General features: G+C 45.8%; 2 protein-coding genes across 2 annotated transcripts; one reads left to right on the top strand and one right to left on the bottom strand.

The window, feature by feature from the left end:
• The first annotated feature begins 9,123 nt into the window (after positions 1 to 9,123).
• LOC147983500 (DNA repair protein RAD5B-like) lies at positions 9,124 to 15,222 on the top strand. Its single transcript, XM_087542992.1, has 17 exons — positions 9,124 to 10,180; positions 10,291 to 10,424; positions 10,538 to 10,673; positions 10,761 to 10,811; positions 11,008 to 11,166; positions 11,269 to 11,423; positions 11,510 to 11,594; positions 11,975 to 12,181; positions 12,428 to 12,571; positions 12,665 to 12,814; positions 12,958 to 13,025; positions 13,111 to 13,233; positions 13,339 to 13,438; positions 13,594 to 13,706; positions 13,821 to 14,394; positions 14,496 to 14,567; positions 14,694 to 15,222. The coding sequence occupies exons 1-17, from the start codon at positions 9,245 to 9,247 to the stop codon at positions 14,913 to 14,915; spliced, it is 3,429 nt and encodes a 1,142-aa protein (XP_087399118.1). The 5' UTR covers positions 9,124 to 9,244; the 3' UTR covers positions 14,916 to 15,222.
• Positions 15,204 to 16,667, bottom strand: LOC147983499 (acyl transferase 15-like). Its single transcript, XM_087542993.1, has one exon. It carries the CDS (start codon positions 16,579 to 16,581, stop codon positions 15,292 to 15,294), a length of 1,290 nt encoding a protein of 429 aa, XP_087399119.1. The 5' UTR covers positions 16,582 to 16,667; the 3' UTR covers positions 15,204 to 15,291.
• Between the last annotated feature and the right edge of the window lie 4,363 nt (positions 16,668 to 21,030).

Genomic DNA, 21,030 nt, shown 5'->3' with positions numbered 1-21,030 from the left:
CTGCTAATGCTAGACAGGCTGTAGTGCGCTGATAGGCTGCAAAGGCGCGGATGGCCAAATGAATATTTCTGCCCGCTGTGCGTCCGGAACCTTGAATCATCAGTGCACCTGCTCTGGCACTGTCCGGTGGCAAGGATGATCTGGACTGCAGCGGCAAAATGGCACGGCTGCGCTGCTCTTGATCCAACCACTTGGCCAGAAGGCGACAGATCGGAGATGTTTTGGGCACATATCGTCGACAACACACACACCGAGCATCAGAAGGGAATCAGGTCGCTCACCACATGGGAAATTTGGCTCGAGCGAAACCGCAGAGTTTTTCACAAGAAAATCGCTGCGCCCTGGGCTGTCATCCAGGCAGTGAAAGGATCCCTGGAGGCATGGAGACTGGCGGGAGCGAAACATTTGCAGCCCCCTTTTGGGGACCCAACGTGAGAGATCATCCAAGTTTGGTTTTAGGGGCCTGGCCCTTGTTTCATTTCTCTTCTTTTTCTCTTCTCAAACCGCGTCAGCGGCTGTGTAAATATTGCTCCCTACCCCTATAATATAATGGCTAGCAATTGCTGACGGCTTCAAAAAAAAAAAGGAAACCAGCTAACGACTTGTACCAATAATAGTCCTCCGACCGATCCACTACGGTGCGAGCTAGTATAAAATACCATACGTACACCTGATTCCCCTCAGGAGCATCGGCACCCTCACACACACAACCCTTCCTCTTCCCGTGTGAGTGATCCCGCTCTCAGAGCAAGAAAAGAAGCGAGCATGGATCGCATGATGCATCCAGACCAGCACCAACAATTCGAATGCGGCAACCAAAGAGACGCCGCGGTGGCTACTACTGCCACGCGCAGCAGTGCCAGTGCCAGTGTCTCGCAGGTCGCCTTCGTGCTCGCTACCGTTGCTTTCCTCTCCATGTTCTCGTCGTCCTCCTTGGGCGCCGCTATCGGGGATTCTTCCTCCTCTCTCCCTTCCGGTGCCACCCTATCTGCTCGGCAGCTTCTTGCGGCGCTGTGCGGCTTCGTCACGACAAAGAAGGCGCTGTTCGTCCTCTCCAATGCCATCTTCCTCTTCCTCGCCGCCGACTGCCGCTGCTTCTTCTCCGGCGTCTGCGGCATGGCCACCCCATCCACGAGTGACGATGATGTCACGGCTTCTGAATTGCCGCCATGTGCCGCTCAAGCTCGACCATGTCCATGTGCTTCTTATTCGGGGAACCTTTACTACTGCTATAGCAACACCAAGAGTGCATCGGCGGCAGAGCAAGGGATCAAACGAGAAGAGGTGCCGGAGGGGTCGTCGCCACCGGAATCAGCTAGGCTGGACGGAGACGAAGCGAACATCGTCACCTTGGAGAAGAAGCAAACCTGCGGTGGAGTAGCTGAGGAGCTAGAGAAGCTAGAGATGGACGAACTCAACAGGAAGTTTGAGGAGTTCATCCAAAGCAGGAAGATTAAATGGCTTAAGGAAGAGCAGGAGCAAAGTATTGCAATGCCAACAGCAACAGGATAAAATAACTTACTCCTAGATGATTTACATTGAGATGATTTCAGCAGTATCGTTCTTTTGCATTGTCATGTATTATAGTGATAGGTGTGCTGTGTAGATATACCCAGAACCTTTCATGTGTGTGAGGTTGTTTGTGGTGTGAATTTGTTTCAGCTGCTTGAATTCTATTGCAGAATCACAGTGCACATTCTTTTGTAGCAGTATCATGCAAAAAAATTGCAATTGCTCCATGCTCCAATTTTAACAGTGCATGGTAACAGAACTTATAATTAATAGACTGTTTCCCAAAGTAAACCTGTTTTAGCATAAAAAAAAAGTAGTCTCTCTTTCTTTCTTTTTTTCGGAAATGAAGACATCTTCTGTCTATGGGGTTGCCTTGCCTGAAATTACTCTGCTTCTTGAAGTCTTTGGATTAACATCCAATCATCGATCCTTGTCCCCACCTCACTATTATATAGTACTCCCTCCGTAAAGAAATATGAGAGTGTTTAAATCACTAAAGTAGTGATCCAGCCACCTCACTCTTATATATTTCTTAATGACAGGAGTATAAATTGTTGTTACGTTTTGCTAAATTTGCACACTTTCAACACTAGAATTTTCTTTTTGTCCATTTTGTCAAACACTTTGCGTGTGTTGCCGATTCGAGGGCATGGTAGCTGGAGGGAGTTCGCCATGAATGCCGCACTGGCCAAGTAGGTGTCCGAAAGCCCTGGGTGAGGTGCGCGGGAGGAGACTTGGGAGGCGACGGGGAGCTGTGCCAGTGTGGTGGTGGAAATCTCATATTATTTTTTGCGAGCAATTTTGGAAGTGGGGACATTTTCTGAAACCCATGAAAAAATGGAAACATGAACATTTTCTAAAATTTATGAATTTCTTTTGCAAATGGTGATTTTCTGAAAAGTTTTGAAATTTTTGAAGAAAAACATTCTAGACAGTTTTCTGAAAATTTGAACAAAATTTAGAAACCACGGACATCTAGAAAAATTGTGTACAATTCTTGGAACAGGAACATTTTCTAAAACTCCTGACAGATGAAAACAAGGAAATAATTTTTGAAAACAGAATTTTTTTTGAAATTCCGAACATTTTCTGAAAAGTTGTGAAAAAATTGAACCAAAACATTCCAAACAAATTTAGAATAACCGGAACATTTTTTTAAATCCCGATGAATATTTGAAATCGAACATTTTATGAATTTATGGTAAAAAATTGAACTCTTGACATTTTAAAAAATTAAATATTTTTTGAATTTTCCGATCCTTTTTCGAAAATGTAAAAAAATGATGAAAGAAAAAAATTAACTTGAATATGGTGGTTTGGAAACGTATTCTGTCGGATGTTTCCCTTTTTGATGTTCAAGTTCTAAAGTGAAATCTATAGATCACACAGGAGTCTTGTCTCCTAAAACAGTGAATACTAATAAGACATTTATTCATTCAAATTGGTGAATATTTCTAGAGATGGGTGATAGACCTTCTCATATAGAGTGCAGTAATGTGATGGTCCCATCACTACATACATGTTTGTCTCTCTGCTGTGAACTTGCAAGAACTGGAAAACCAGCCCATTTTAAATTTCAAAATCATGGAGATGTTGTTTTTTTCCTCTTTGTATATACTTCTCCTATTTTTTCACGCCAAATACTTTGTTGCTAACCTACCTTTCGTATGACTATATGCTTTTGAAGGAAATATGCCCTAGAGGCAATAATAAAGTTATTATTTATTTCCTTATATCACGAAAAATGTTTATTATTTATGCTAGAATTGTATTAACCGGAAACATAATACATGTGTGAATACATAGACAAACAGAGTGTCACTAGTATGCCTCTACTTGACTAGCTCGTTGATCAAAGATGGTTATGTTTCCTAACCATAGACATGAGTTGTCATTTGATTAACGGGATCACATCATTAGGACAATGATATGATTGACTTGACCCATTCCGTTAGCATAGCACTTGATCGTTTAGTTTGTTGTTATTGCTTTCTTCATGACTAATACATGTTCCTATGACTATGAGATTATGCAACTCCCATTTACCGGAGGAACACTTTGTGTGCCACCAAACGTCACAACGTAACTGGGTGATTATAAAGGTGCTCTACAGGTGTCTCCGAAGGTACTTGTTGGGTTGGCGTATTTCGAGATTAGGATTTGTCACTCCGATTGTCGGAGAGGTATCTCTGGGCCCTCTCGGTAATGCACATCACTTAAGCCTTGCAAGCATTGCGACTAATGAGTTAGTTGCAGGATGATGTATTACGGAACGAGTAAAGAGACTTGCCGGTAACGAGATTGAACTAGGTATTGAGATACCGACGATCGAATCTCGGGCAAGTAACATACCGATGACAAAGGGAACAACGTATGTTGTTATGCGGTCTGACCGATAAAGATCTTCGTAGAACATGTGGGAGCCAATATGAGCATCCAGGTTCCGCTATTGGTTATTGACCGGAGACGTGTCTCGGTCATGTCTACATTGTTCTCAAACCCGTAGGGTCCGCACGCTTAAGGTTTCGATGACAGTTATATTATGAGTTTTGATGTACCGAAGGAGTTCGGAGTCCCGAATGAGATCGGGGACATGACGAGGAGTCTCGAAATGGTCGAGACGTAAAGATTGATATATTGGACGACTATATTCGGACATCGGAAAGGTTCTGAGTGATTCGGGTATTTTTCGGAGTACCGGAGAGTTACGGGAATACGTATTGGGCCTTATTGGGCCATACGGGAAAGAAGGAAAAGGGCCTCAAGGGTGGCCGCACCCCTCCCCTTGGTCTGGTCCGAATTGGACTAGGGAAGGGGGACGCCCCCTTCCTTCCTTCTCCTTTTCCCTTCCTCTTTTCCTATTCCATATGGGAGGTGGAATCCTACTAGGACTAGGGAGTCCTAGTAGGACTCCACACTTGGCGCACCCCCTCCTAGGGCCGGCCTCCTCCTCCCTTGCTCCTTTATATACGGGTGCAGGGGGGCACCCCAAAGACACAACAATTGATCATTGATCTCTTAGCCGTGTGCGGTGCCCCCTTCCACCATAATCCTCGATAATATTGTAGCGGTGTTTAGGCGAAGCCCTGCGACGGTAGAACATCAAGATCGTCACCACGCCGTCATGCTAACGGAACTCTTCCCCGACATTCTGCTGGATCGGAGTCCGGGGATCGTCATCGAGCTGAACGTGTGCTAGAACTCGGAGGTGCCGTAGTTTCGGTGCTTGATCGGTCGGGCCGTGAAGACGTACGACTACATCAACCGCGTTGTGCTAACGCTTCCGCTTTCGGTCTACGAGGGTACGTAAACAACACTCTCCTCTCTCGTTGCTATGCATCACCATGATCTTGCGTGTTAGTATGAAAATTTTGAAATTACTACGTTCCCCAACAGCTTTTTGGATGATAGTCTTCTTCAACCTTTAAATCAGGGTGTTTTATTGGTATTCAATATAATGGTTTTGTAATGGCCAGTTGTGCAATATAATTGCTTGGTAACTTCACTTTCACGAATTTATCATCCCTTTTTGAAATATTTACTGTCAATTCTAAGGTGGTGGGCGGCCTCGTTCAGGCTAAGGTATGTTGATGGTCCAACTCCCTTGATTTCGATGTCTCCATCTTCTTGACCACTAGCTCTTAAGCACTCATTTCTCCTCGACACGCCACCAATGATGCTCGAGGTATTCATGGACTTCAACAAGCTTTATTTCGTTTTTGCCAGTTCATTTTGGTGGTGGTTTATATTGAGAATTTCATCAATTGCTCATGCATGCTAAAAGATTTATCTGATGCGCAGTTTTGTTCAGGTACATTTGATGCTTTTGTTCATTGAAAACTAGTGTACCTGATACTTAATTTATGCTCATCCTTGAGTAGGTAAATGATAGAGAAATATTTTTTTTTGATGTTGAATGCTACTCAACATAATCTTGATCAAATGATGTGAAATGGTCTGAACTCAAGACAAAAGTGCTTCAAAGCAATAGTCTACAATTGATAACAAGCAAGTAACATTAATATGTGTAAAAAAATTACTATTGTTTTCATGGACTAATATTTTCATGTAATACCAAGCAATACTCGTATGTATATCATATTCATGTTCTCAATCATTTAAGGCTTTATCATATTCAAACATCTTATCATAGCACACCTAGAGCTTCAATCAAGTAACTGAATCCATGACGAGTCCTTTTCAACTACTTAGCACTTTGCTTACTGTTCAATTCACAAACCTTGGTCTTCGCACTTTGGATGGAAAATAGAATAATGGTGGGGACTTTATAAGAAGACAAAAAATTATAAAGTCTCACATCAATGCATTTGATCGTTAGACAATGAAGAGGCCTTACAATACATACTGATGCAAGGAGTAGGGATTGCCAAACAACGGATGCACCAGAGCTAAGTGTATGAAAAATCTCATGATGCAACTAAGTGGGTGTGCATCCAACTTTCTCACTCACATCCTCGAGCATTTGAGAAAGCTCATCATCAGAATATGCAAGTCAAGTGCTCATAATGTAAAAATCCCACTAGCATAAGAAAAAAGAGGAATATGAAAACTCTATACGTAAAGTACAAGGTGCTACTTTAAAGCACAAGTGTGTATAGAGGATAGTAGTGTGCTCCTTTCTCCTTTCCTCTCATTTTTGTGGGCTCTGTTAAATAATTAGGCATTTTCCTATTTAGTTTAATCCAAATAGTGGATAAAACATGAATAGCAATATAGTGTTGAAACTAGAAACTAGCAACAATTCGTTGAGACTAGTCGTGCAATCAAAATCATAAGCAAAATGCATCATATCCATGTCAATCGCCACTAACAATAAATCAAAATGCTAGCCCTAACAGTGAGGATAAGATGGCATACGACGCAGTAGCAGAAGGTGCAGATCATGTCGCTGACGTCGGGGTAGAAGTTGTTGTTGGGGAACTCGTCGTCAGTGATGTCACCGTTCGCAACCATGATGAACAAGAATCCAGCAGTCGTGCAAGGACGCTTCCCAAAAACCTGATTGCCCCTCTCCCGTACCGGATCGCAAGAGGCGAGGTTTCGGAGGCATGTTGTCTCACTCTCCGGTGCACGTCGGGAAGCGGGGTGGGAAAGAGGTAGGCGATGCAATGCTTTGGAACAACGCGAGGAGTTGTGTCTCATCGGCAAAAAGAGTGACCTCTTATAGGAGTAACGAGATAAAACTGAAATGGACGCACTAATTCTCATTAAGGAGAGGAGAAACAGGCGCACTAAAAATCCTATTAAGTGGTAAGTCTTGTCTTCCATTAGTAGGCAAATCATTTCAAGTTCTTGCACGACACAATATGCTAGCCCGCACAGAATGAAGAAACCAATGTACTAATGAAGAAATGAAACTAAAACGAAAGTATTGATGCCATCAATGAGGAGATGAATGTCATCATTCGTCACCATTCAGTTTCATTTTCCACTAGCGCAATTTTTTAGCTTATTTCTTGTCATGCATGAACGTGCCACATGGGCCTATGGGACTTCCCTATAAATTATTGGATATAACAGATGGTCTAAATCCCAATAATTCTAACAGACTCTTTTTTGGCTTCTTTTGTTGGGTGCTTTGACCTCTTTTCTTTATCCCACAGTAGAGGCACACTATAATGGACATCACACTTTTATTTACTTACAACCCTAAAATGAAAATAATGACTACAAATGAATGCCTCTAGCAGTGTGCCAGGGTGTGCAATGATCTAGCATAACATGTAAAATAATGACGAATAATGGCCTTGCCACAACTATCATGTCAGCTCTATGTGATCATGCAAAGCAAAATGACAATGAAAACATAGGTCATGTAATGAAGAGAAACAATAGAAGTTGCATGTCAATGTATCTCAGAATGGCTATGAAAATGTCATAATACATAGAGGTGTGGTGGTTGTTTTGAGGAGAAAGACGTTTTATGTCTGGAAGGGCAAGAGCAAGTCTCCCACAGGGTTTAGATGTACCGGCGAAGGATGCACCATGTCTCGATGTGAGAGTGGGCAATGCAATATACCGAAGAGGCTATCAAAATCTGGATAAATGGAAGTGTGTAAGAAGCACAAAAAAAGAGGTCCTGAAATTTTACGCTTTCAGTTTGAATTTAAAATATATTCGAGGTGGTATTAAATTTTGAGCTTCGTGTGTCGCCTGATCGAGCATCCTCCCGTCTCGTGCGTCCGGCCCACCTTGACCTGTCCATGAAATCAAGTAATTCAAGCCTCTTCTTTTCACATCTCACGCATATGGGCCAAGTTGGGCCGTCGCTCGAGGACTAAGTTGCTGCCAAAATAAAGATGCGGCAGCAAGAATCGAACTCGCAACCTGCGTTTGGATAAAATTACATGGTCCAACTGACCTATCTCATATCTCATGGTTGTTGGAAACAACAGAGTCTCAGTTCTTTATATATAGTACTGATATATCTCATGGATGGAAAAAAGAGATATTTTAAAGAGTAATTTCTCAAATATTCATCCTTGCAAGTATTGTTTATGTATTTCCTTCCTGCTGCCCCCACGCCCTAATCTCGCATGCATGGTAACGGGATGCCTACCTTGGACGCTTTTAAGCGGACACACCACATGTCCTCCAAGTTTGACAGAAGTTTTCTTCATTTTTGAATAATCAAACTTTTTCTATATCTCCAGGTCATTGATATTCCTAAGCACCTTTCACATTTACTAATTCCAACTCGCTTTAAATGTACGAATGGCGGTACTTATGTTTAGGACTTATTAATTAAACGAATGAGCTAGTTAAAGGAGGATTATGGGCTTAAGTAGAATATTTAAACATATGCGGCTAATTAAAAGGAAAGATTATGGGTAAACAAGTGGAATAACTAAAAGAAATATTGCGGTCTTAATAAATAGAATATTCAAATAGATGAGGCTTTAATGTGTTGGGGTTACTAATAAATTAGAAAACGAAGGAATTTGATTCCCGACTAAAATGGATGAGGACGTCATGGTAATTAAAGGAATGATTATACTTAATAAATAGAATGAGTGGGAGATTATGCCCGGCAAAGAAAATATAAACAAGGCTAAATTGCATCTATATTTTTATGTTCATTTTGTAGAAGGATGTTGCGTTGCAGCATGTTGTTTATAGTAAATCTGGTGCCGTGGGACATTATGCTTGTATAAAATATCATTTTTTTCTGTTGCAACGCACAGACATACTGTATGTGCTAGTATTATATAAACCGGGGTCCGGGCTAGTCGATATAACATCTTACACAACAGAACAATCGCTTAGTTCATACATGTATTTTGTACACTCTTATCACAATGTACACATGCGAGAGAGTGTGTGTGTGGTGGTGGTGGGGGGGGGGGGGGGGGGGGTCCTTTATTAAGATAAAAAAAGATTTAGGGGTCTTTATTTAGATGGCTGGTAAACTATGGCAGTGTCCATACCAAGTTGGGAAGGCTCACGTGGCCCCCAAAACGCACTGTAATTTTCACCTCACCGCCACAATTCTAATCTTTTCACTTTCCCTCCCCCGCCAAAAACCATTTCTCTCCTCTCGCGCCAAAAAGATAAATCCCCATAAAACCCCGCCGGTTTCCCCTCAATCCATTCCCCACTCCCCCCGTCCGCCGCGCCTCCCGCGCTCCAAATCTCCGTTCGCGCCCGCCCCCTCCATCCACCGCCGCCGGAAGAGGCCAGCACCATCCCCGCCGACCCGCCGGCCGCCGCCATGACGGGCGACGGCGTCTGGCAGGAGTCCCCCAGCCAGGCCGAGCTCTTCGCCGCCGAGGTCGCCGCCGTCCGCGCCGTGCTCGGCGCCGCGCTCCCGGAGGCCCGCGTCCTCGCCGCGCTCTCCCGCTGCGGCGGCAACCCGGAGCGCGCCATCAACGCGCTCCTCGACGACGGCGTCGGCGCGGACGCCGACGACGCCGCCGAGCGCGCCATCGACGCGCTCCTCGACGCCGAGAAGGTCCGCGTCAAGGCGGAGCGCGACGCTGCCGCTGCCCCGACGCCGGCGGCCAGGGTGAAGGCCGAGGCCGTCGACGTCCCCAAGAAGGAGCGGCCTCTCTGCCCCCCTCCCGCCAAAGTGGCCCCTTCGCCGCCGCCGCGCCGTGTCAAGGAGGAGGAGGAGGTTACCAGCGGCCGCCCCCGCCCCCGCGCCGGCGGCTGCGGCATAAGCCTCGTGCCGCGGCCGGTGAAGATGGACTGCGGCGACGGCGAGGCGGAGGTCATCGACGCCGCGCCGAGGCCGAAGAAGAGGGTCCGGGAAGAGGAGGGCGTGGTCGACCTCACGGCGACGCACCCGCTGCCGTACCTCAACCCGCGGCCCATCCGGGCGATTCCGCCGGAGGAGGCCGCGCAGATGTACGACCCGCAGCCGATCCGGGCCACCGCGGCCCCGCCGAAGAGCGATTGGAAGATGGTCGTGGCGGCGCCGGAGGCGGAGCTCGGGGACTTCCCGCCGGAGCCCGACTGGTTCCTCGTCGACAAGTCCTACGTCGCCGGGCTGTCCACGCACAGCGGGAGGCGGATGCTGGACGCCGGCGAGATCGTCCATTTCGGCTTCCCGTCCTACGACCGGGTCAACTGCGGCATCAAGATGTCGGCCAAGAAGGCGGCGTCGCTGTTACAGATTGTGCGCTTCTCGACCAAGCGCGCCGGAGAGGTGAGCTGCTCTCCATTAAGTTCCTGATGCATTGTGAACACATGATTGGAATTGACATCCTTCTGTGCAGAATCATCTTAATCTTGTGCAACTTCTGATGGTTATTGCAGATTGGAAAACTGTCTCCGGAGTGGACAAAGTGCCTCGTCCCACTGGTGAACTCTTCCAAAGTCAAGATCCAGGGGAAGATCGTGTTTCCGACAATGGAACTAAGGCTGATGCAGGACATCTTGCTCTATGTCAGGTAATGACTGATGACGATACAATGTGCTTTGCTGTGTGATTGATTTTGTTAGTTTTCTGTACATTGCACAATTTGCCTGCAAGTCTGACCATTGCTAAATGTTGCTCCTACAGTTTCTACATCCACAAGTCAGTGTTCACCGAAGGCGACAACTCATCCTTGAGCCAGCTTGCTCCAGCAAATGTTGATTATTCAGACAACCCTCTCCATGCCCTGTTCAAATTACTCAAGCTAAGGGCATCTATCAAGGTACCACTGAAGCCAATTTATTCAACTAGGCTGGTCTTGTGGTGTTCATGATGAATGGCTGATTCAGTATACATGTTTGTTTTGCAGGCTGATTTCACTCTTGATGAGCTCACGAGAAAGCGACCGTGGAATCTGAGGGTGAGCTAAAAAATCCTCTTGTTATCTGTTACTGTCCCAAATTATTCAGTTTGTGTGTTTAGCATCTATAGCAAAGCAAGTATACCATGATAATTAAATCCTCTTTTTTCTGTTGCTGTTCCACATTTGTAAACCAGTTTGGTTTCTGTATCTTTCTTTGATGCTAGCTTATTGAAATTTCTGGTACATAAATTAGGGTGATGCCAATGGAGACGACGAATCAACTCCTATTGTTGGACTTGAAACCCGCCGCACAGCTGGGCAAACTTTTCCGGAGCAAGCTGCTGATGAGCAGGCCATTTCGGAGGCTGCCTTGAACAAAATTATTGGCACAGCTGAAATATATGACTTGAAGGTAACAACAAAGTGCATTTCTGTTTCACTCTTGCTCATACTACTCTATTTGCATGGGAACTAATGTACCGTTTTGAATATTGATCTACAACATTTAAAACAGGAAGCAGAGCCACCACATACTCTTGTTTCTGTTCTCAAACCGTATCAGAAAGAAGCTCTCTTTTGGATGTCAGAATTGGAGAAGGGATGCATTGATGACGATGAATCAAAAAATGCTATTGATCCCTGCTTTAGTGCCTACACTATTGCTGACAAGTGTGTGCTTTTCCGTGTTATTTGTATAATTTTAAAAGAAGTTTGATAATGGTCAGTGCTAATCACTGAATTGTTTATCTTCTCAGGAGGGCTCCTGCTGTGTACATTAATGTTTTCTCTGGTGAAGCGACAACCAAGTTTCCAAGTTTAAGTAAGACGACACGAGGAGGGGTAAGTCCTTTATGATGGTTCCTCATGTATGTGCTTGGTTTACATTATATTGGAAAATGTAGGGCTTATTATTTTGCCTTGCATCTTGTTGTTTCTTAATTGATTTGCTAATACTGTTTTGAATTGTTCATTAACTATTCCAATAGCAAATGAATACTTATGATTGCCTTTTGTTGAGGATTCTGAAATCCTGTTTTGCATGTTTGGTGACACTATGTTTACCACACTGATATTAGTTGATAGACTTTAAGCCTAAGATATGATTTGAAATTTGTTTCTATATTTGCTTATGTACTTGCAATGCTTTCATTTGCCTCACCAGATCATAGTTATGTGGTACTATTAGGAGAAGTATTTATGTGTTATCTTTGCCTTTGTAGATACTGGCAGATGCAATGGGTCTTGGCAAAACTGTCATGACTATTGCCCTGATACTGTCGAACCCAAGGGGGGAGCAGCCCAACTACATAGAAAGAGACATAATAAGGCCTGTAAGAGGTCGCGATACCAGAACACGCACTTCGACCCCCAATATAAGAGGAGGTACCCTTATTGTGTGTCCCATGGCATTATTGGGTCAATGGAAGGTAAGCATATCTACAGAAGTGATTCATATAAAAATGTTAAATCTCTGGTGTTACAGTTATTTAGTAGAAGCATTTTCTGTCAAATGAACTGCTAGAGTCTGCAATCAACATCAGAATAGCTGAAACTGCAGTGCTAGATTGCAGTTTATAATGTTTTTCCTTGCATGTTTAATCAACTTGTTTGTCCGTAAGAATCACTACACAAATAAATAATGTGAGCACTGTCCTCCTTATTCCTGCTTGTAGGATGAACTGGAAGCACATTCAACACCGGGAGCAATTTCTGTGTTTGTATACTATGGTGGTGATAGAACTGGTGACCTCAAATTGATGGCTGAACATACTGTTGTCTTGACGACCTATGGTGTCCTTCAGTCAGCTCATAAAGCTGTAAGTTTGTCAATGGTCTTTTATGTCCAGTTTTGAAGGTAATAGCTTTTCTATAGTGTCCTCATTTAGCTAATGAATGTGGTCCCTTCACAGGATGGCAGCAGTGCCTTTCACAGGATAGATTGGTATAGAATTGTGCTTGATGAAGCACATACAATCAAGTCTCCCAGAACTAAAGCTGCCCAAGCAGCTTATATGTTAAGCTCACAATGCAGATGGTGCCTAACTGGTACACCGTTGCAGGTGTGTTTTCAGCCATTGCATTTGTATTTGTATTACATCACATGTTTAGATGTGATAATTCCAAGTACCGAATTTTGTGGAAATTCTTATCCAGCCTGTTGTTTTTTGGAAACACTAGCTTATAATGATCACATTTGCTGCAGAATAATTTGGAGGACCTTTACAGTCTTCTTTGCTTCTTACGTGTGGAGCCATGGTGTAATTCAAATTGGTATGGCTTTATCAGACTTTCACTTCAAATACTTGTGGTTGAAAATTTATAACCTGATTCACAAGCCGTTTTGATTCCCCTCCAGGTGGCAGAAGCTGATTCAGAGACCTTATGAGAATGGTGATGAGAGGGGATTAAAGCTTGTCAAAGCTATTCTTAGGCCTCTCATGCTGAGGAGAACCAAGGAAACAAAAGACAAGATGGGAAAGTATGCACTTCTTATTTTGTATTTCTTTGAAACTCTTAGTTGCATAAATAAGTGCCTTCCATCTTGGAACTATTGTTGACCACATGACTCTGATGCTTGTTTCAGGCCCATATTGGTCCTCCCACCAGCTAACGTTGAGGTTGTTGAATGCGAACAGTCTATGGAGGAACGTGATTTCTATGAAGCGCTTTTCAGGAGATCAAAGGTATATGCTTGTAAGAGTTTATGGGCCAAATTTTGTTGATTAGTTACTGAAAGGAAGGAAGTTTTATATCTCTTGTTCATCTTGGCGAGAATCTAATAGTTCATGGACGAGTTTCTTTTCATTTCTAACTCAAAATGGTCTTTCCATTCCAACAGGTTCAGTTCGATAAGTTTGTGGCACAAGGCAATGTTCTTAACAACTATGCTAACATTCTTGAGCTACTTCTTCGTCTAAGGCAGTGCTGTGATCACCCTTTCCTGGTCATCAGGTTAGCCACTAAGTGCAACAAAACCATTGCCTTGCATTTCATCTGCTCATCTTCTAATTCCTTTGCTGAAGTTGGCTCATTTTCTAATTCCTTTGCTGAACTTTCAATATGCAGCAAAGCTGATACCAAAAAGTACACCGACCTTGACGAGCTAGCGGAACGGTTCCTTAAAGGGGCACGGAGTGATTCTGGATGCCGTGCCATTGTACCCTCGCGAGCATTTGTAGAGGATGTTGTTGAGGAAATCCGCCAGGGCACGGCCGCGGAGTGCCCTATCTGCCTTGACTCGACCTCCGATGACCCCGTGATCACCCCTTGCGCGCACCGCATGTGCCGTGAGTGCCTCCTCTCCAGCTGGAGCACGCCTGCCGGGGGCCCCTGCCCTATCTGCCGAAGCCCCATCACCAAGGCCGATCTGATCATGCTGCCCGTCCAGTGCCGCTACGAGGTTGACGCCAAGAACAACTGGAAGGATTCATGCAAGGTGGTGAGGCTCCTCGCGACCCTGGAGGGCCTCGGGAAGAAGGGGGAGAAGAGCATCGTGTTCAGCCAGTTCACTTCTTTCTTTGATCTCCTCGAGATCCCCTTGAACCAGAAGGGGATCAAGTTCTTGAGGTTTGATGGGAAGGTGACCCAGAAGCACAGGGAGAAGGTCCTCAATGAGTTCAGTCAAAGCAAGGACAAGCTGGTATGTATGCTCATTTACTTGTTCTGTTTCTTTTTAGAAAAGTACAAGTAATTCTTGAAGCATTTTCACTTGCTGATCTTTTATCCCTGGAAATTCATTAGGTGCTGCTCATGTCACTCAAAGCTGGAGGTGTGGGCCTGAACCTGACTGCTGCTTCCAATGTCTTCCTCATGGTAATTCCACCTTGCTACCCTGTGTGTCACTCCAGTGAACTCAGTGAACTACTTTTGCTTGGTGATACATCCCCTGTGGTAGTAAAATCTGTGACAATAACCAAGTTCTGTTGTGTGTTGATACAGGATCCATGGTGGAACCCTGCGGTGGAGGAGCAGGCCATCATGCGGATCCACCGCATCGGGCAGAAGAGGGTGGTCCAGGTGAGGCGGTTCATCGTCAAGGACACGGTGGAGGAGCGGATGCAGCAGGTGCAGGCGCGCAAGCAGCGGATGATCGCCGGCGCGCTGACGGACGAGGAGGTCCGCAGCTCGCGCATCGAGGAGCTCAAGATGCTCTTCAAATGATGGAGCTCCTTTGCTGCCATGGACTCCAGGATTTTGTATAGTAGTAGTAGTAGTAGCTTCAGGCCCTTGGTAGTAGTAGCAGTAGTATGTAGGGAAGATGGCTCAAGGTTCAGACCTTTGTGAGTGGGGATGGAATGGGTGTCTGTTGTGCCCCCTTCCAATTTTGTTCATGTGTCCCCAGTCACAAAGCCAGCAGCTGTATATTTTGTCTAGTGGTTTATCTTGAATTCGAAGGAGAAATCTTGCAAGAATTTGTTTGAAATGAGGAGCTGATCCTCTGTTCAACCATAGAGTAAAAAATTTATCATTTGAAACTTTTTTTTCCATACTTGAATAATTACAACTTCCACTGTCAGAGCTGTACAAGTTCACAGATTCATGGTGATGGTGATGGCATGGATGCAGGCGACATGGCGGCGAGCTCGGCTAGGAAGGCGTCGGCGTGCTCTGGCCTGACGAAGAGCGATGTCACGCTGACCCCGCCGTTGTCGCCGTCCGTGCCCGGCGGGCACACGACGCAGCTCGGCACCGTCGTCTCCCCGTACCAGTGCCATGTCACCCGCGCTGGCCTCCCGCCGCCGAAGTCCGCCGCCTCGAACCCCAGGTTCCTCCAGCTCGACACCACCAGCGTGCTGTACGTCAGCGCCACCGCCCCCTGCTCCGTCGTCGTGCCGCCGGGGCCGAGCAGGCCGGGGATCCTCTCCTTCGCGCGCCGGATCATCCTCGCCACGTCCGCGGCCGCGCCGTTCGCCACCGCGCCGCGCGTCGAGGTCAGCTGCTGCAGCACCGCGCAATTGCCGTAGTACCCGGGCCTGGCGCCGACGAGCCGGCGCAGGTTCGCCGCGAACAAGAGGGTCACGGGGGCCTCGTCGGAGACGGAGACGACGGCCGCGCGGGTCCGGCACTGCCACAGCACCGCCGCGACGGCCTCGAACGCCGTGCACGGGTCGCCGAGGCCTGCTGCGTCGAACTCGGCCCTGACGCGGCCGATCAGGCCGGCGGGGACGGTGACGTCGAGGAGCGCGAGGTTCATTTTGAGCATGGGGCTGCCCCCCTGCTTCTGCGCGGCGACCGTGGACGGCGGGAGGCCCAGGAGCGAGCCGTCGTCGGCGCGGAGTGGCGGGACGGACGGCGCCGGGGACGCCCCGCGCGCGAGCTCCCCGACGGCGCCCAGGAACTGCGCCATGCCCTCGCCGTCCGTCAGCACGTGGTTCCACGTCGCGGCCACGGCGAACCCGCCGCAGGCGAACTCGGTGACCTGCAAAAGCAGCAGGGGGTCGCCGTGGCGGCAGAGCCTTCCGGGGTACCGCAACGCGAGGCCGCCGAGCAGCGGCGCCGTGACGTCCGCCAGCGCGCAGGACGCCGACGCGGCGACGAACGGCACGCCGGCCGCGCCCTGGATGCGCAGGATGAGCTTGCCATCGCCGTCGGCGTGGTCGGCGAGGCGGCCGGCGACGGGGCGGTAGTGGGCCAGCGCCCTCGAGAGCGCCGTCCTGATGGTCTCCGCCGGCTCGGGGATCGGCCGGTCGAAGAGGAGCAGCGCGGTGACCCCGATAGGAGGGACGATCCGGTCGAAGGAGGAGGTGAGGTGGACCACGGCGTCGTCGCCGCCGGGCGGGCCGACGACGAGCACCGGCGCCGACTTGGTCACTACCCCGGCGCTCATCGTTGGTTCGTGAAGATGGACCGCCACAGTTGCGGTTGTGGACCGGCGACGGGGCTGTATGTATAAGTGCTCCTACTACTTCCTTGTTACACGCCGCGCCAAAGCGCAACACTATCTTGTGAAAACTTACACATCACTTGTAAATTGTAGTAATATTTGCCTTCCTTTACACGTTTGCAACTACTACTCCATGTTTACTAAACCGGATTCGTCATTTCTCCGTTGTCTGTGAATTTATCTCGTGTCGGTCGATTCCGTGTGGAGGAGCAACGGTGTAGCCCCGAGAGGCTTCCAGTTACAATTTGCGGAGCTGCTAAAAGGGCGCTCCGCTCCGCGAAGAACTGCCGAACAAGCCCTGAGGCGGGGCGACGCAGTCGGCCGCTTTGCCCTCCGCGAGGCCGAGCCAAGATCTCGTCGAAAACGGGTAGGGAGCCGCCTGGCGTCGTCGGTGTAGGCGAGGACGAGAGTGCGTAGGGAGAAAAATATATGATGCTCTCAGAGCTCATATTCCCATATGCTCCCATGCTCCAGGAGCACCTACAACATCGTCCGTGTAATTTCAAGACTACTAGGGGTGTTTTTCTGCAAAGTTGCGAGGGCTCTGATCGTGGCCATTGGATCTCCAATCCAACGATCCAGGTGCTCCAGAAGCGCGGAAGCATATGTGCTCCAGGAGCACTAGAAATGTACTCGGAGGTGCAGATGGGGTCTTTTTGATTTTTTTATTGCTCTAGACTGACCGCAACCTCGGTGATGAGGGCTCACGGGACCTTAGGCGGAGACATTGTGGCGGCGCCGTTGAAGAAGAGACTATGGACCGGTCCACGAGGAAGGGGAAAGGGGTCGAGGTGCCTAGAGAAAGAATAAATCAGACCTGGGGAGGAGAAGGAGGAGGAGAAAAAGAGCAATAACCATTGGACTTCAATCCAACGGTTAGGAAAGAGAGACGAGAGAAATCGTGCCCCTAACCAATAGGTGCTTTCTTGCTAGACTTGTCACATTGGGTGCAATTAACAAGACCAATTCCAACGGCGAGAGGAGGTTGTTCCTAATGGAGCATGTTCAAATTTCTTCAACCAAGGTCAATTATCAAGTTATATGGTCCTTAACATATTCTTTAGGCAATTATAAGAAACCAAAAATCTCACTTAAGGTTACAATGTTTTCAAGGAAAATATTGCCCCATTTTAAACATTTTTGTGTCTACTCCGAGAGCACAAGTCTTGGATTTACCCTCGAGGCACACCAAGCCAAATCTTATAAAGTCCATTCAACCTTTCGTAACTAGTAGATCCGTAGGTGCGTCACGCCATTCGCCGTGTGCATCACACCACCCCTCATGGTGTTATTCCGTGGATCGCACAAGATCCTTTATGCAGCCTTCCTTAGTAGATTTGGTTATGGTTGACACGACATGATGTTATAGCAATTAAATAAAGATAGGATTAAAGAAACTGGGCGGGAGACTTTTCTTGTCCATTTGTACTCTCCTTTTTTGAAATGGAGACAATAGATTTGCCTTATCGATTAATTAAGAAGAAGAGAATTGTCCAGTTAATTAACGGAAAACCGGGCGAAAACTGATACATATAGATCACATGCGGATTACTCGTTAAGAAAGAAACTGCATGACCACACGGTCAACCCGACAAACATACATACGACGAAACAACCACAATACCTCGCACTTCTACGTCGCAAACAAACCCCCAACGAAACCAATGTTGAAGACAACGGACACCACCAAATCCATCGAGACGAGCCAATCGGAGATGGTGGTCGAAGAGATTGAGTATCAACCATTAAGCATGGCATCGTCGGTGTAGGCGAGGACGAGAGTGCGTAGGGAGAAAAATATATGATGCTCTCAGAGCTCATATTCCTATATGCTCCCATGCTCCAGGAGCACCTACAACATCGTCCGTGTAATTTCAAGACTACTAGGGGTGTTTTTTTCTGCAAAGTTGCGAGGGCTTTGATCGTGGCCATTGGATCTCCAATCCAACGATCCAGGTGCTCCTGAAGCGCGGGAGCATATGTGCTCCAGGAGCACTAGAAATGTACTCGGAGGTGCAGATGGGGTCTTTTTGATTTTTTATTGCTCTAGACTGACCGCAACCTCGGTGATGAGGGCTCGCGGGACCTTAGGCGGAGACATTGTGGCGGCGCCATTGAAGAAGAGACTATGGGCCGGTCCACGAGGAAGGGAAAAGGGGTCAAGGTGCCTAGAGAAAGAATAAATCAGACCTGGAGAGGAGAAGGAGGAGGAGAAAAAGAGCAATAACCATTGGACTTCAATCCAACGGTTAGGAAAGAGAGACGAGAGATATCGTGCTCCTAACCAATAGGTGCTTTCTTGCTAGACTTGTCACCTTGGGTGCAATTAACAAGACCAATTCCAACGGCGAGAGGAGGTTGTTCCTAATGGAGCATGTTCAAATTTCTTCAACCAAGGTCAATTATCAAGTTATATGGTCCTTAACATATTCTTTAGGCAATTATAAGAAACCAAAAATCTCACTTAAGGTTACAATATTTTCAAGGAAAATATTGCCCCATTTTAAACATTTTTGTGTCTACTCCGAGAGCACCAAGTCTTGGATTTACCCTCGAGGCACACCAAGCCAAATCTTATAAAGTCCATTCACGTAACCTTTCGTAACTAGTAGATCCGTAGGTGCGTCACGCCATTCGCCGTGTGCATCACACCACCCCTCATGGTGTTCTTCCGTGGATCGCACAAGATCCTTTATGCAGCCTTCCTTAGTAGATTTGGTTATGGTTGACACGACATGATGTTATAGCAATTAAATAAAGATAAGATTAAAGAAACTGGGCGGGAGACTTTTCTTGTCCATTTGTACTCTCCTTTTTTGAAATGGAGACAATAGATTTGCCTTATCAATTAATTAAAAAGAAGAGAATTGTCCAGTTAATTAACGGAAAACCGGGCGAAAACTGATACATATAGATCACTACTAAATGGCACGTGCCATGCACGTGTAGAGATAGTTATTAACACACATACATGTGGGTAATTTTAAGTAGTATCATATTTCACAAAAGAAGTTAAGTAGTATCATGATTTGAACTAATTAATTATTAATTATAAAACTTTGCACGATTTAATAAATATATCTGTGTAATACCGAATTTACACAATATAGAATACCATAAGAAAAAGGATACTAGGTTCGTCCTAAAATTTGTCTTAATAAAGTTTAAGTTTAACTTCAGTTCAAAACTGCGATACTTACTATGGTTTCAGAGGAAATATTAGATTGAGCAACGGAGAGAGTACTGTTTGCAAGTTATTTCTCATTAGAAATAAAATAATAATTTAAACATTAATTCTGTCTGTTTTGCAGATCAGAGTTTTTTCACAGAATTGTTGATAAAAACTAAGAAAACAAGGGTAATAAATATTTGTAAAATAAATTTATATGAGAAAGTAAAAGCTATTTAAATGTACATATATTACATTTTCACCGTTTGCCACTTTTTTAATCTGTTTTAGCTTGTGCACCTTTACCCAGGCTACACCATCACATGCTTTCTCTCTCTCTCTCTCTCTCGTCATGATACGTACTTGCTAGTTGCTACTGCTAGTTTTTTTATTGCAACCATGATTAATGCTCAGAACATTCAGTAACCTTTGTAAGTTTTTCTTTGAATACTTCATAACCAGGTTTTGATTCAAGGCTCTCAAGGTAAAGATTGTCAAGCACACTCAGTTTGTTGTTGTTTTCTTGCATAAACCAAATTAGTGAACAAGAAAGAAACGGAAAGATACAATTGTAATATCTAAAGGAGGCACCTTCAAGCACTTACCTATCCAGCAACGACATCAGAAAAAAGCTTGATGTCTACTACGCGCTTTTATTCTTATAGACTTTATTGGACTTCCAAGCGCAGAGAATTGTAGGATAATATCAATTTTGCTCTTAAGTCGATGACCTAAGGCTGAACAACCCACGAGAAGTGTAGAATGAATGTAGTCTTCGTGGAGCAACCCTGTAGTAATATACAATAAGTCTCTTGATCCCCAACACACCTAATATAGTTGTCAACTAGACGACCTATTGCGCCAATTGACGCAGAGATCAACTGCGGCCAAGAAGCTAAGCAAACTACTCTATTTAAACACAAATAGGAATTTAAGTGAATTATTTTAAAGGCGTTTCTTGTGAATGGTCTGCAAGTGATTATGTTCATAACGCGTTTGTATCTACTTCGTATATTTACCAACGACATATACATAGGAGCGAACAGTAACCTATGAACAACACATCTTATAAAGAATAATTTTATTGAGTCGTATGCAAGGACCGATTGTAGTTTGAAAGTTAAGCAATGCATTTGAAACTATAACCAATAAGTTAAGCAAAACTATAGGCAGCATGTGTTAAGAGATGCTCATTCTGTAAACCAGCCCTCAAAGATCATTAG

The sequence above is a fragment of the Triticum urartu genome, chromosome 2A (genome assembly GCF_056163025.1).
Source record: "Triticum urartu cultivar PI428250 chromosome 2A, HENAU_Tu73, whole genome shotgun sequence".
NCBI classification, from domain to species: Eukaryota; Viridiplantae; Streptophyta; class Magnoliopsida; order Poales; family Poaceae; genus Triticum; species Triticum urartu.
This window is presented reverse-complemented; position numbering and strand designations above follow the sequence as displayed.